We start from the raw sequence: 17,119 nt of genomic DNA on the forward strand, positions 1-17,119 counted from the left end.
ACTGTGATTTTTGTGTGTGTTTTCTCTTTGTTTCTTTCTATTTTCAGAATTGGATTTCAATAATTGTTGTTTGAAACGTGTGATGATCAACGCTATAAACAGAGATGTGGATCTGCTGGTTTTTTTTTTTTTTTTTTTTTGTTCTTTTTGCTTAAGATTCCACAACTGATAAACTGATCAGCTCTGTTTTTTGTTTAGCAATGAGATTGGTTAAGGCGTAAATGCACTTTTAGTCCCTACATTTTGAACTTTTTCCATTTTGGTCCTTACATTTTATTTTTTTCATTTTTAGTCCCTAAACCAATTAGCGCGTCTCATTTTAGTCCTTTCCGGCATCTAACTAGCGGAAAAGGCTGACGTGGCAGCCGGAGCGAATAAAAAAATAATATAAAATGCCACATCAGCATTTAATTGTTTTTAAAAATAATTTATAAATTTTAACTAAATAAAAAAAATTAAATACATAATTAAAAACAAGAAGAACACAAAGAACACAAAAACAAACCCAGAACCAAACACAAACTCAAATTTAAACACACAAATAACACAAAAACAAACAAAAAAGAAGGAATTCAAAATCTCAAAATGGCAGAACACACAAGAGCACAAACCCAAAAAAAATCATACAAACCCAGAAATCGAACACAGAAAAATCATAAAAGAATATTGTAAGAAAACTTGATTGCTCAACCCAAACCCAGCTCAACCAAAAACCCAGAACCAACCCAGAACCAAACACAAACCCAGCTCAATCCCTCTGTTTTGCCCTTTAACCTCCACATCTCATTTTTGTGAATCAAGTGCCGTTCAAGATCTACATACCCAGAAATTTGAACCCACAAACCCACTGATCTCCAACTCGAACACTCACTGATCTCCACCATCCTCTAAATCCCACCATTTCGCCACAAACCCATAAACCCACTTATCTACAACCACTCATCGAAATTACAACCCACAAACCCACCAATCTGCCACAAATCCACAAACCCAGATCTCCAACTCGAAAACCCACTCATCAGAATCACAACCCACAAACCCAAATAAAAAAATCTCACAACCCACAAACCCACCATCGGAATACACGACCATCTATCTCAACCTCAACCGTGATCTCCACCACTAAGCAGAGAGATAGAGAGATGAAAGAGAAAGATCCATCGATTTGACAGAGACCCACTGATCTGAGAGAAAAAAACACCGATTTAAGAGAGAAAGACACCGATCTGTGAGATAGAATCTAAAGAGGATGAGCTTGAGCCATTTGGGTATGAGTTTGAGCAAATCGAGAGATATAGAAAAGAGGGTCGGTCAGAGAAAGGAAAGAAAAAACCACTGCCGATTGTGGTGGTGGCGGTGGTGATGAGTGAAGGAGGCCAGCCATAAAGTTTGAGAGATATTTGTGAGAGTTTTGGAAGAGAGAGAGAGAGAGAGAGAGAGAGGAAGGTTTGAGAATGTATGATTTTTTTGGGTCTATGCTCCTGTGTTCTGCCATTCTGGGATTTTGAATTCCTTCTTCTTCTTTTTTTTTGTGTTTTTTGTGTTTTTAAATTTGAGTTTGTGTTTGGTTCTGGGTTTGTTTTTGTGTTCTTTGTGTTCTTGTTTTTAATTCTGTTTTTAATTTTTTTATTTAGTTAAAATTTATAAATTATTTTTAAAAAAAATTAAATGCTGACTGGTATTTTATATTATTTTTTTATTCGCTCTAGTTGCCACGTCAGCCTTTTCCGCTAGTTAGATGCCGGAAAGGACTAAAATGAGACGCGCTAATTGGTTTAGGGACTAAAAGTGGAAAAAATAAAATGTAAGGACCAAAATGGAAAAAGTTCAAAATGTAGGGATTAAAAGTGCATTTATGCCATTGGTTAATGTATTTACATATTTACGGACCTACATTGTGTAGATTGAGAGATTGGAAAAAATCTGATTTTGTCTCTATAAAAACAGGACGAAGAGTGAGCTTGTTAGTTCTAGACCCAGCATGTAACTTAGCAATAAAAAAGAAAACCACCTTATGCATATATGTACAAGTTGCATTTTTTGGGTTTGATGATTTTGAAGCTGTTGATAAATGGGGTTGTTTTATGTATAGTGTGAGTGTTTGGAGTTTCTGCACATATTGGGAAATAAGACCTGGTTTGGGAGAATGTTGTTTATAGAATTATAATATAAACAACATTGGATTGGTAAAGGAAATTCACTCATGGGTCTTTGTGAATTAGAATAAATTTTGTTGTTTGTTGTTGTGTGTATGTTATTGAGTCCATCTTCAATAATTAAATGAAATGGATATCACATCAGAACAGGGATCACATGACTCACAGCCTGAGTCTTGATAACTTTTGACATCAAACAAACTCTTTTCAATTTAGAAGGTTTCCGATTTCCAAATTGAAACCGAGGTGGTTCAACCATACATGATACATCGCAAAGAGACAAAAACTCTATGGTGGGAACCACCATTGGTGTTTGGATTTGCCTTACAACTAGTAATGAGTGTCATGTTCATCATTGGCATTGTAGTGCTTTCATCTCAAAATGTTATAAATGGTCACTTATAAATGGCATTGTAGTGCTTTCATCTCAAATTGATTATCCTCTTATAATTTGCATTTGATCTCTGAGTACTACAATGCCAAGGACAACATCCTCTAGAAGTTTTTCTATAGTTATCCAAAATGTGTTGTTATTGATTGTTTCCTCACTTCCTGTGCCTTATACCCTGCTACACCCTTGCCCCTGCAGGTCTCTTCCTTTGCCCATGATACTTTTTGTTGTTCAATGTACCTATTAACAAAATCCGTACATATATGCATATGAGTGTTTGCCTTTAAGATTTTTGCTTTTGGGTTCAGTCTTGACTTTTGTGTTGAGGCTCTCTAACTTGTGATTTTTTTTTTTTAATATACACCTACATAGAAATCAGCCTAGTTGATATCTCTCGTGCTCTGGATCTACTGTGATTATGATTATCAAAATACATATGAGGTGATTAATTAAAACGTAAAAGGTTATACTCTTGAAAGGTGAATGGTTTACAACTGCAAATTTAGTGTCACTGCCTTAAGGTTGAGGTACCTTTGTTAGGAAGACATGATCCCCATTATTGATCCAGTGAGAAGTATTAACCTGTATTACGCAAAATTAGACAGTTTCCATTCTTCTCTACATCTCTATTTTGAGTCTTGCATTTTGTTAGAGCTAACTACTAGAGATGAGATGTGTTACCGAATAGCTAACATATTACCGAATCCAACCTAGATCATTTTGTACTTGTGGCAATTGCTACTAGTTAAGCAGCAAACTAGTAGTTCAACTTGTTACCAGTGAGATTGCTTATTAGTAGGTTGATGTTATTTAGCTCTCTTATTTCTTGCATTATATTGATTACTTACATATGCACCTTCTTCTCTATTTTTCTTTTTCAAGCCCAAGATATGCCAATATCGGAAACGAGTAACTATCTTTCCAGTTATGATGGCCATCTTTGTGACATTAATAACTGCATCATTAGGACTTCACTGAAGCTTCATACATTTAGTAGGAGGTTTTATACTTATCACTATTGGTCGCCAATAAGTACCATATCCAAGTATTGATAAAATATTTGTGTTGTGCATTAAAGAACCAATTCTTTGTATTCCTATTTATGTGTTGTGTTGTATTATGCAGGACGATAACCGTGCATGCAAGTTCTTCAAGTGGTTAGACACTAATATTTGTTATACGCATGGTGCAGCAACAGCACCTTGTTATCGCCAAATTCAAGCAATTGGAGCATGCAATGGAAGTTGCCAATGAAGAGTCGAAGTAAGCACACGCCTTGACAGCCACAGCATTGGAAAGGGAGCGAGTTACAAAAAGAAAGGCTGAAAGAGCCAAGGCTGCACGCATGATTTCTGAAGAGAAAGTAAAGAAGTTGACAATAAATCTAGTAGTATCTTGGGCCATGTTTCTAGTATTGCTTATCTTCTCTACTAGGTTTGAGGAAGTCAAAATTAGGCATATGTGTTTGCCATAATGGGATTTGTATAAAAATAATAATACAGACTTGTATTATTACCTTTGTTTTGTACGTTAATCGTACTATTGCAAGTAACAGTTTATGATATGTATGTAGTTGTACTTCTTAAAACAATGTGGAGACATTTGAATTTGCTCTATGATGTTAATGGCTAAGTTGATGGAGATTGTAAGTTCTGTTGTATATGTGCGTTTATATATAAATATATATATATATATATATATTTATTTATCTATATACACACAGCAATTGATAGTTAGGGTTGTTGGGTTTTTGGTGTCTTTAAAAGAAATTCAAGGTAAATATTATTATTGGAGTGAGATAAAATCACGCATGCGTCTGTCCATATCCTGACGTAGCTCATCAAAAAAAGCATGCATGTATCTTGTTATCTCATCTTTAAAAGCACGCAAGGACTGAAAGGGTTCTGCAGGAGGTGATTGAGGAGCAGTCGTAGCATCATTCTCAGGAAAAGGATCAATGGGATTGGGAGATGCAGGACGCTCTAGATCAGGAGCAGGCTTACGAAGATGGCCTATACTATAATCCAAAGAAGCTCTACTGAAGGGTCTTTGACGTTTAGGGACCTTAAGATATTTAGGCTCAGGAACATTAAAATCCTTATGCGACAACAGCTTGGTAACCAAGGATGGAAAAGGGAGAACAATACGTTCACTCTTTTTAACAGAACACATCACATGAAAGAGGTGATTTGGAAGATCAATAGGTCAGTTGTTAAACATATCATAAAGAAAAAGCATCCGACCTAAGGTAACTTCTCCCCGGTTGGCAGTAGGGAACAAGTTAGCGATCATGATGTTCATACCTAACCTATGAATAGGATTCACAAATTTATTGGCATTAAAAGTAATGGCTTTTTTTGGCCATTGACATAATGGGTCATCGGTAAAGAATCGCGTGACTTCATCACGATTATCATCATTTCTAGTTATGTACGACTCATTACTAGAGACATCACCAAGAAGTGGAATATTAAGGATCTTAGCAACGATAGCAGGAGTAAGATGAATCATGACACCTTCCACAGTGGTCTCGACTGAATGTTCATTTATATTGTTGAAGTTTTCATAAAATTCCTTGACCCAACTCATCTTAGGGGTAGGGAAATCATTATACATGATTCCCCAACCCTCTCTATCAAACAACTTCAAAGAGTTATCATCAATTGAGGAGAATTTCACCTCCCGCTCCATCAATGAGTTGTATATGTGCGTTTATATATAAATATATATATATATATATATATATATTATTTATTTATCTATATACACTCAGCAATTGATAGTTAGGGTTGTTGGGTTTTTGGTGTCTTTAAAAGAAATTCAAGGTAAATATTATTATTGGAGTGAGATAAAATCACGCATGCGTCTGTCCATATCCTGACGTATCTCATCAAAAAAAGCATGCATGTATCTTGTTATCTCATCTTTAAAAGCACGCAAGGACTGAAAGGGTTCTGCAGGAGGTGATTGAGGAGCAGTCGTAGCATCATTCTCAGGAAAAGGATCAATGGGATTGGGAGATGCAGGACGCTCTAGATCAGGAGCAGGCTTACGAAGATGGCTTATACTATAATCCAAAGAAGCTCTACTGAAGGGTCTTTGACGTTTAGGGACCTTGAGATATTTGGGCTCAGGAACATTAAAATCCTTATGCGACAACAGCTTGGTAACCAAGGATGGAAAAGGGAGAACAATACGTTCACTCTTTTTAACAGAACACATCACATGAAAGAGGTGATGTGGAAGATCAATAGGTCGGCTGTTAAACATATCATAAAGAAAAAGCATCCGACCTAAGGTAACTTCTCCCCGGTTGGCAGTAGGGAACAAGTAAGCGATCATGATGTTCATACCTAACCTATGAATAGGATTCACAAATTTATTGGCATTAAAAGTAGTGGCTTTTTTTGGCCATTGACATAATGGGTCATCGGTAAAGAATCGCATGACTTCATCACGATTATCATCATTTCTAGTTATGTACGACTCTTTACTAGAGACATCACCAAGAAGTGGAATATTAAGGATCTTAGCAATGATAGCAGGAGTAAGATGAATCATGACACCTTCCACAGTGGTCTCGACTGAATGTTCCTTTATATTGTTGAAGTTTTCATAAAATTCCTTGACCCAACTCATCTTAGGGGTAGGGAAATCATTATACATGATTCCCCAACCCTCTCTATCAAACAACTTCAAAGAGTTATTATCAATTGAGGAGAATTTCACCTCCCGCTCCATCAATGAGTTGTATATGTGCGTTTATATATAAATATATATATATATATATATATATATATATATATATTATACTTATTTATCTATATACACTCAGCAATTGATAGTTAGGGTTGTTGGGTTTTTGGTGTCTTTAAAAGAAATTCAAGGTAAATATTATTATTAGAGTGAGATAAAATCACGCATGCGTCTGTCCATATCCTGACGTATCTCATCAAAAAAAGCATGCATGTATCTTGTTATCTCATCTTTAAAAGCACGCAAGGACTGAAAGGGTTCTGCAGGAGGTGACTGAGGAGCAGTCGTAGCATCATTCTCAGGAAAAGGATCAATGGGATTGGGAGATGCAGGACGCTCTAGATCAGGAGCAGGCTTACGAAGATGGCCAATACTATAATCCAAAGAAGCTCTACTGAAGGGTCTTTGACGTTTAGGGACCTTGAGATATTTAGGCTCAGGAACATTAAAATCCTTATGCGACAACAGCTTGGTAACCAAGGATGGAAAAGGGAGAACAATACGTTCACTCTTTTTAACAGAACACATCACATGAAAGAGGTGATTTGGAAGATCAATAGGTCGGTTGTTAAACATATCATAAAGAAAAAGCATCCGACCTAAGGTAACTTCTCCCCGGTTGGCAGTAGGGAACAAGTTAGCGATCATGATGTTCATACCTAACCTATGAATAGGATTCACAAATTTATTGGCATTAAAAGTAATGGCTTTTTTTGGCCATTGACATAATGGGTCATCGGTAAAGAATCGCATGACTTCATCACGATTATCATCATTTCTAGTTATGTACGACTCATTACTAGAGACATCACCAAGAAGTGGAATATTAAGGATCTTAGCAATGATAGCAGGAGTAAGATGAATCATGACACCTTCCACAGTGGTCTCGACTGAATGTTCATTTATATTGTTGAAGTTTTCATAAAATTCCTTGACCCAACTCATCTTAGGGGTAGGGAAATCATTATACATGATTCCCTAACCCTCTCTATCAAACAACTTCAAAGAGTAATCATCAATTGAGGAGAATTTCACCTCCCGCTCCATCAATGAGTTGTATATGTGCGTTTATATATAAATATATATATATATATATATATTATATTTATTTATCTATATACACTCAGCAATTGATAGTTAGGGTTGTTGGGTTTTTGGTGTCTTTAAAAGAAATTCAAGGTAAATATTATTATTGGAGTGAGATAAAATCACGCATGCGTTTGTCCATATCCTGACGTATCTTATCAAAAAAAGCATGCATGTATCTTGTTATCTCATCTTTAAAAGCACGCAAGGACTGAAAGGGTTCTGCAGGAGGTGACTGAGGAGCAGTCGTAGCATCATTCTCAGGAAATTGATCAATGGGATTGGGAGATGCAGGACGCTCTAGATCAGGAGCAGGCTTACGAAGATGGCTTATACTATAATCCAAAGAAGCTCTACTGAATGGTCTTTGACGTTTAGGGACCTTGAGATATTTAAGCTCAGGAACATTAAAATCCTTATGCGACAACAGCTTGGTAACCAAGGATGGAAAAGGGAGAACAATACGTTCACTCTTTTTAACAGAACACATCACATGAAAGAGGTGATGTGGAAGATCAATAGGTCGGTTGTTAAAAATATCATAAAGAAAAAGCATCCGACCTAAGGTAACTTCTCCCCGGTTGGCAGTAGGGAACAAGTTAGCGATCATGATGTTCATACCTAACCTATGAATAGGATTCACAAATTTATTGGCATTAAAAGTAGTGGCTTTTTTTGGCCATTGACATAATGGGTCATCGGTAAAGAATCGCATGACTTCATCACGATTATCATCATTTCTAGTTATGTACGACTCTTTACTAGAGACATCACCAAGAAGTGGAATATTAAGGATCTTAGCAATGATAGCAGGAGTAAGATGAATCATGACACCTTCCACAGTGGTCTCGACTGAATGTTCATTTATATTGTTGAAGTTTTCATAAAATTCCTTGACCCAACTCATCTTAGGGGTAGGGAAATAATTATACATGATTCCCCAACCCTCTCTATCAAACAACTTCAAAGAGTTATCATCAATTGAGGAGAATTTCACCTCCCGCTCCATCAATGAGTTGTATATGTGCGTTTATATATATATATATATATTATATTTATTTATCTATATACACTCAGCAATTGATAGTTAGGGTTGTTGGGTTTTTGGTGTCTTTAAAAGAAATTCAAGGTAAATATTATTATTGGAGTGAGATAAAATCACGCATGCGTCTCTCCATATCCTGACGTATCTCATCAAAAAAAGCATGCATGTATCTTGTTATCTCATCTTTAAAAGCACGCAAGGACTGAAAGGGTTCTGTAGGAGGTGACTGAGGAGCAGTCATAGCATCATTCTCAGGAAAATGATCAATGGGATTGGGAGATGCAGGACGCTCTAGATCAGGAGCAGGCTTACGAAGATGGCTTATACTATAATCCAAAGAAGCTCTACTGAAGGGTCTTTGACGTTTAGGGACCTTGAGATATTTAGGCTCAGGAACATTAAAATCCTTATGCGACAACAGCTTGGTAACCAAGGATGGAAAAGGGAGAACAATACGTTCACTCTTTTTAACAGAACACATCACATGAAAGAGGTGATGTGGAAGATCAATAGGTCGGTTGTTAAACATATCATAAAGAAAAAGCATTCGACCTAAGGTAACTTCTCCCCGGTTGGCAGTAGGGAACAAGTTAGCGATCATGATGTTCATACCTAACCTATGAATAGGATTCACAAATTTATTGGCATTAAAAGTAGTGGCTTTTTTTGGCCGTTGACATAATGGGTCATCGGTAAAGAATCGCATGACTTCATTACGATTATCACCATTTCTAGTTATGTACGACTCTTTACTAGAGACATCACCAAGAAGTGGAATATTAAGGATCTTAGCAATGATAGCACGAGTAAGATGAATCATGACACCTTCCACAGTGGTCTCGACTGAATGTTCATTTATATTGTTGAAGTTTTCATAAAATTCCTTGACCCAACTCATCTTAGGGGTAGGGAAATCATTATACATGATTCCCCAACCCTCTCTATCAAACAACTTCAAAGAGTTATCATCAATTGAGGAGAATTTCACCTCCCGCTCCATCAATGAGTTGTATATGTGCGTTTATATATAAATATATATATATATATATATATATATATATTATTTATTTATCTATATACACTCAGCAATTGATAGTTAGGGTTGTTGGGTTTTTGGTGTCTTTAAAAGAAATTCAAGGTAAATATTATTATTGGAGTGAGATAAAATCACGCATGCGTCTGTCCATATCCTGACGTATCTCATCAAAAAAAGCATGCATGTATCTTGTTATCTCATCTTTAAAAGCACGCAAGGACTGAAAGGGTTCTGCAGGAGGTGACTGAGGAGCAATCGTAGCATCATTCTCAGGAAAAGGATCAATGGGATTGGGAGATGCAGGACGCTCTAGATCAGGAGCAGGCTTACGAAGATGGCTTATACTATAATCCAAAGAAGCTCTACTAAAGGGTCTTTGACGTTTAGGGACCTTGAGATATTTAGGCTCAGGAACATTAAAATCCTTATGCGACAACAGCTTGGTAACCAAGGATGGAAAAGGGAGAACAATACGTTCACTCTTTTTAACAGAACACATCACATGAAAGAGGTGATGTGGAAGATCAATAGGTCGGTTGTTAAACATATCATAAAGAAAAAGCATCCGACCTAAGGTAACTTCTCCCCGGTTGGCAGTAGGGAACAAGTTAGCGATCATGATGTTCATACCTAACCTATGAATAGGATTCACAAATTTATTGGCATTAAAAGTAGTGGCTTTTTTTGGCCATTGACATAATGGGTCATCGGTAAAGAATCACATGACTTCATCACGATTATCATCATTTCTAGTTATGTATGACTCTTTACTAGAGACATCACCAAGAAGTGGAATATTAAGGATCTTAGCAATGATAGCAGGAGTAAGATGAATCATGACACCTTCCACAGTGGTCTCGACTGAATGTTCATTTATATTGTTGAAGTTTTCATAAAATTCCTTGACCCAACTCATCTTAGGGGTAGGGAAATCATTATACATGATTCCCCAACCCTCTCTATCAAACAACTTCAAAGAGTTATTATCAATTGAGGAGAATTTCACCACCCGCTCCATCAATGAGTTGTATATGTGCGTTTATATATAAATATATATATATATATATTATATTTATTTATCTATATGCACTCAGCAATTGATAGTTAGGGTTGTTGGGTTTTTGGTGTCTTTAAAAGAAATTCATGGTAAATATTATTATTGGAGTGAGATAAAATCACGCATGCGTTTGTCCATATCCTGACGTATCTTATCAAAAAAAGCATGCATGTATCTTGTTATCTCATCTTTAAAAGCACGCAAGGACTGAAAGGGTTCTGCAGGAGGTGACTGAGGAGCAGTCGTAGCATCATTCTCAGGAAATTGATCAATGGGATTGGGAGATGCAGGACGCTCTAGATCAGGAGCAGGCTTACGAAGATGGCTTATACTATAATCCAAAGAAGCTCTACTGAATGGTCTTTGACGTTTAGGGACCTTGAGATATTTAGGCTCAGGAACATTAAAATCCTTATGCGACAACAGCTTGGTAACCAAGGATGGAAAAGGGAGAACAATACGTTCACTCTTTTTAACAGAACACATCACATGAAAGAGGTGATGTGGAAGATCAATAGGTCGGTTGTTAAACATATCATAAAGAAAAAGCATCCGACCTAAGGTAACTTCTCCCCGGTTGGCAGTAGGGAACAAGTTAGCGATCTTGATGTTCATATCTAACCTATGAATAGGATTCACAAATTTATTGGCATTAAAAGTAGTGGCTTTTTTTGGCCATTGACATAATGGGTCATCGGTAAAGAATCGCATGACTTCATCACGATTATCATCATTTCTAGTTATGTATGACTCTTTACTAGAGACATCACCAAGAAGTGGAATATTAAGGATCTTAGCAATGATAGCAGGAGTAAGATGAATCATGACACCTTCCACAGTGGTCTCGACTGAATGTTCATTTATATTGTTGAAGTTTTCATAAAATTCCTTGACCCAACTCATCTTAGGGGTAGGGAAATCATTATACATGATTCCCCAACCCTCTCTATCAAACAACTTCAAAGAGTTATTATCAATTGAGGAGAATTTCACCACCCGCTCCATCAATGAGTTGTATATGTGCGTTTATATATATATATATATATATATATATTATATTTATTTATCTATATACACTCAGCAATTGATAGTTAGGGTTGTTGGGTTTTTGGTGTCTTTAAAAGAAATTCAAGGTAAATATTATTATTGGAGTGAGATAAAATCACGCATGCGTCTGTCCATATCCTGACGTATGTTATCAAAAAAAGCATGCATGTATCTTGTTATCTCATCTTTAAAGGCACGCAAGGACTGAAAGGGTTCTGTAGGAGGTGACTGAGGAGCAGTCGTAGCATCATTCTCAGGAAAAGGATCAATGGGATTGGGAGATGCAGGACGCTCTAGATCAGGAGCAGGCTTACGAAGATGGCTTATACTATAATCCAAAGAAGCTCTACTGAAGGGTCTTTGACGTTTAGGGACCTTGAGATATTTAGGCTCAGGAACATTAAAATCCTTATGCGACAACAGCTTGGTAACCAAGGATGGAAAAGGGAGAACAATACGTTCACTCTTTTTAACAGAACACATCACATGAAAGAGGTGATGTGGAAGATCAATAGGTCGGTTGTTAAACATATCATAAAGAAAAAGCATCCGACCTAAGGTAACTTCTCCCCGGTTGGCAGTAGGGAACAAGTTAGCGATCATGATGTTCATACCTAACCTATGAATAGGATTCACAAATTTATTGGCATTAAAAGTAGTGGCTTTTTTTGGCCATTGACATAATGGGTCATCGGTAAAGAATCGCATGACTTCATCACGATTATCATCATTTCTAGTTATATACGACTCTTTACTAGAGACATCACCAAGAAGTGGAATATTAAGGATCTTAGCAATGATAGCAGTAGTAAGATGAATCATGACACCTTCCACAGTGGTCTCGACTGAATGTTCATTTATATTGTTGAAGTTTTCATAAAATTCCTTGACCCAACTCATCTTAGGGATAGGGAAATCATTATACATGATTCCCCAACCCTCTCTATCAAACAACTTCAAAGAGTTATCATCAATTGAGGAGAATTTCACCTCCCGCTCCATCAATGATTTGAGAACCTTATCAAGCTCATTGAGAACCATATCAGACTCTTTTAGTCTCTTGGACCTTCGGCAGAAAGCAGACTTGGCCTCTGTACTTTGCTTTCGCTTGGATGTCGAAGCTTTAGCCATGACTGACCAAAAGGAAATATGCATGATCGTTAGTATGACAGAACAAAACATAAGTGTGCAATGATGACAATAAGAACAAATACACAAGTGTGCGCCCAACCCCACCATTGAGATGCAATAATAACAATTATAGTTAATACCAGAAATCCAACAGCTTGTCTAAATTAGCTCATATAAAGAAGGTCTTGCACACTACAGGCTTAAAACATTAGGAACCTAGAAGCATAGGATTCGACCAATTATTTTTATCATCAGTGAGCTTAACATTACTTCAAAGTTTCCATCAAACATTTTCACAAACATCTTTTGCGTATTCACGAATCACACAAATAAGAAATAACAAAGACACTCAGTTCAGATAGTATAAATTTATAAGAGAGAGAGGGTCACAACTCACACTCTCTTGACTTGGAGAGCACTGCAGCAACTCCAAATGATTTTTTCACCTTTAAAAAATCAAACAACTCAATAAAAAACAATTCTTTCTCCCTCATAGACTCAAACGTCTCACATAATCAAAACACAAAACAAAATTAATTTCTCATTATAACAGCAAAGTTGAATCAAAACAAGAAAATAAGAAGAAAAAAAAAAGTCAAGCCGATCTGACCCAGTCTAGCGGTGGGGAGGAGGAATAGCTGTAGTAGGGAGGCGGACGAGGCGCTGCTGCTTGGTGAACACCGATCTCCGCCGGCTTTGTCCTTCCGGCAACACTTATCTCCACCGGCCTTCTCCCCCTCTCTCTCTCTGCTGCGTTCTTTCTCCCTCTCTCTCTCTCTTCTGTTTTCTCTGATGTGATAAACGTGTAAGTTGTAACTGTGAAGTAATAAATAGAATATCGTGTCTCGATTTTTTTTTGGTTTGAAGGAACGGACGAACGGTGGCAGTTAAGTAATTATAAATGATTTTTTTATTCTTTTTTCTTCTCTCTTCTCTCTTCACCTCACTCTTTTTTCTTTTCTCTCTCCTCTCATGATTACTGTTTATGGTGTAAAAAAAATAACATTTCATTTGAATAAATGTGTATAATAGACTATATGTGGTTATTTTATAAAAATAAGTGTGTAAAATAGAAAAAATAGATTTTAAAGATATATAACATTGGAGTCTATTCAAAAGTCCCTTGTAAGCTTGAAATTTACTATTGCAATACCCATGAGTTTCACACGTAATAATATATACAAATGCATAAATCAAAGGTATTACAATCAAGTTTTGTGAGTCATTAATTCTTCTTACTAACAATACAGCAAAAAATGATATTACATTATTGAAGTTTGTGAACCATTAATTATGGTCCCCACAAAAAAGTCCCTTATAAGTTTGAAATCTACTGTTGCAATACCCATGAGTTTCACATATAACGATATATACAAATGCATAAATTAAAGGTATTACAATCAAGTTTTGTGAGCCATCAGTTCTACTTACCAACAATACAACAAAAAATGATATTACATTATTGAAGTTTGTGAACCATCAATTATGGTCCTCACAAAAAAATTTCCATAATGTTAATGGCATTTTCAACCACACTAATTTCTATTGTGACAAAAATAATAATCACCATAAGCAATTAAGGGGAATATAATTTCCGTAACAACTTAAGTCCTACGACGGATACATTGCACATATCGATTCTGTAATATTGTTCTGAACCTCTTTTATCTCAGTTTCATCCAAGATTAAGATCATATGTGTCACGGCATCGTAATGACCTCTCTCACTATGTCTAGATGTGCCCTTTGCAGATCTGGAATGTTCAACGTCATTGTTCTCATGTGCTCTAATGAAATTGTGATGAACCATTGTAGCAACAATGATGTGACCTTGAATGCGTATATGAAAGGGTGGCATATTTTTCAAAATTTTCCATTTTTTCTTCCAAACTCCAAAAGTTCCTTCTATGATTGAATGGAGTGATGAATGAAGATAATTAAATCTCTTCTCTGGATGATGTAGCACTTCACGAGGCTCAAATTCGAGGATGTGGTACCTCTCCCCCTTATATGGTGTAAGGAACCTTTTCTTCATAGGGTACCCTGAATCAACAAGATAATACTTTCCTGCAAATGAACATGTTTATTACATTAGTATTTTCACTACATAATACATACTTTAATATTATAATTAAGCTGCATATTTACAAACCAGCTGGAGCTTTTGGGAAGTTGTAACTCTCATTATTGAGGCAGTTTAAAAAAATCCTTGTGTCATGCACTGATCCTTCCCATCCAACACATGCAAATGTGAATTTCATGTCAAAGTCACATGCACACATGTAATTTGTTGTTTTGATATGCTTCCTGTCATAGTACGGGTGTTGCTCATCAACTGGTACGACCATGGGGACGTGGACCCAATTAATCGCATTAATGCAACCTTAACCATTGCCACAAAAATACCATGTTTAATGAAATATGTGATATGGCCATAAAGATAATTTAAATAAAATCAAGTCAAGATAAATTCACAAAGTACCTTGAAATGTGGCCAGTATCGATCTAAATGCTGAATATGTTCTGGCACGTCCCGAAATGTACAATCAACATGCTTGATAATGTCCACTGCAATAACAGTGGCTAACAATGTAACTACCATGACCACGTGTCGATGCACTATCTCACTCGAATGCTGAAATCTATCTTGCACCATTTTGTTACCCTCAGCATGACTAAGTACCATCAATATCATGGCTACAAACTCTTCCAAGCAAACTCTTCTGGTACCATTATATCTATACTAGGTGCGCAATGTATTACACAATTGTCTAAACACATGGTTTGACATTCTAAAAGTTCTTAGACATTTATTCACATTTCTAGTTAATGTATACTGTACCCATTCATACCCTGTTTGTATGTTCGTATGCATTGGTACTTTGGTCATATAGGTCTCCACGTAAGTTACACATGCACACCCAGTTATATATGCTGCGAGTACAATGTCGTCGCTCAGGTCGAAGTCTGCGTCCTTGCATATGTTACCGACTTTAATTACATGTACAAATGAACAGATAACCTCATTAAAGATAGGCTTAACAGAAAAGAAAGAAGTTATTACCCCATCTAGGCAATTGTCAAACAAGGTTTCTGCGATGCTCTGCTTTCAATGGCCTTAATTTCTATCACATCTTTTAACCATCTAGAAAGAGGTTTTTAAACATTCTGAAATTTCAGATATTCTCATACCAATTGTGATGCTTTTTATAGATAGCCTCATTAAATTGTGATGCTTTTTTCTATTCTATGATTAATTTGACTCTTATCAATACCAAGACTAGTACACTTTTGTGACATCCTAGTCACCATAACCAATCTATTGAGTACGATCAGCACACAGTCAACATCTTTTAAACTTCAACAAATCTAAAAATCAAATAAATTAAACAAGACCATCAAATAGCACACAAAGTTTCAGACTTTTCTAAATAATGTAATAGTATGTAGATACCAAAGTTCACTTCTTAGTTCTTAGCTAGGTTTGCCAACAACTATAACAGTTTCAGACTTTCCTCACTTTTAATGTGAGCTTGAAACTCAAGCTTCGGCTCACATGGTTCCCATGTGTTTCAATATCCAACCCTTTAACAGTGAAACTTCAAAATGAATAAAAGTAAAAAAAATAAAAAGGTACCTGCTTTGCCATCTTGGCATGTGATGAAAGAGAGACTAGTCCCAAGTCCCAACTTCTATATTGATTTTGAACTTATCTGTCTTCCTCTAGAATTCACCAACTAATAAATTAATTTTTCTTACCTATTAAGTAATTACTTTAAATATAACATAGTAATATTTTTGTTGGATAGACTTATCTTAAATATTAACTCTCTCATAAGGCAGAAGAAATGTCATCATGATGGTAGAAACTAGAAATTCTATATTTTAGTTGAATTGTGGTTCTGGACCTTTCTTTATTCTCTCCACACATTATTTCAATATGCAATTTTGAACACAAGCCCTTATCAAGGACCACCAGTGGTGGCACCTCCTCAGTACTATACTGCTCCACCACCATCTAAGCGAGAACCAAGTTTTCTTGAGGGATGGTGTGTACTATGAACTAGTTTTGTATCATAATTGCTTCTTTGTTATATATATAAGTGGGTGTTATATTTGCTCACTCTCTACCCTATTTTTATGAGAGCAGGAAGAACTATTAGAACTAGAGTTCAGATTTATTCATCATCATAATCCTGTCATGCCTATTGAGTAAGCTATAGCATTCCCCTGCATGGATTATTAGCCAGTCAATCAACAATCACAAACATCTCAAATAGATATACCACTTTGTAAACCTTAGTTGATTTAGTAAAAAAGAACAGTAAACACTACTCTATTGTTTTTTTAAGGATTCTAAATGAGTGTACATCTACATTGTCAGTAATAACAGCAATAGATGATAAGAAGGCTTT

General features: G+C 36.1%; 2 protein-coding genes across 2 annotated transcripts; both read right to left on the reverse strand.

Annotated features, from left to right (window-relative positions):
* Positions 1-5,382: 5,382 nt before the first annotated feature.
* LOC126696311 (uncharacterized) lies at positions 5,383-7,276 on the reverse strand. The gene is made up of 2 exons (XM_050393073.1): positions 6,724-7,276; positions 5,383-5,661 (listed from the first exon to the last, which is right to left on the reverse strand). Exons 1-2 carry the CDS (start codon positions 7,273-7,275, stop codon positions 5,383-5,385), a joined length of 831 nt encoding a protein of 276 aa, XP_050249030.1. The 5' UTR covers position 7,276.
* Positions 7,277-8,528: 1,252 nt separating this feature from the next.
* LOC126696312 (uncharacterized) lies at positions 8,529-11,536 on the reverse strand. Its single transcript, XM_050393074.1, has 3 exons — positions 11,150-11,536; positions 9,862-10,105; positions 8,529-8,807 (listed from the first exon to the last, which is right to left on the reverse strand). Exons 1-3 carry the CDS (start codon positions 11,530-11,532, stop codon positions 8,529-8,531), a joined length of 906 nt encoding a protein of 301 aa, XP_050249031.1. The 5' UTR covers positions 11,533-11,536.
* Positions 11,537-17,119: the final 5,583 nt, after the last annotated feature.

This window comes from Quercus robur, chromosome 8 (genome assembly GCF_932294415.1).
Source record: "Quercus robur chromosome 8, dhQueRobu3.1, whole genome shotgun sequence".
In the NCBI taxonomy this organism is placed as follows: Eukaryota; Viridiplantae; Streptophyta; class Magnoliopsida; order Fagales; family Fagaceae; genus Quercus; species Quercus robur.

Excerpts from the sequence above, each read along its gene's own strand:
- LOC126696312 (XM_050393074.1), bottom strand. The coding sequence starts at position 11,532 with ATGGAGCGGGTGGTGAAATTCTCCTCAATTGATAATAACTCTTTGAAG. Across the intron at positions 10,106-11,149 it reads TTTGTGAATCCTATTCATAG|GTTAGGTATGAACATCATGA; the intron begins GTTAGATATGAA and ends TCCTATTCATAG. Across the intron at positions 8,808-9,861 it reads CTGAGCCTAAATATCTCAAG|GTCCCTAAACGTCAAAGACC; the intron begins GTCCCTAAACGT and ends AAATATCTCAAG.
- LOC126696311 (XM_050393073.1), bottom strand. The coding sequence starts at position 7,275 with ATGTATAATGATTTCCCTACCCCTAAGATGAGTTGGGTCAAGGAATTT. Across the intron at positions 5,662-6,723 it reads CTGAGCCTAAATATCTCAAG|GTCCCTAAACGTCAAAGACC; the intron begins GTCCCTAAACGT and ends AAATATCTCAAG.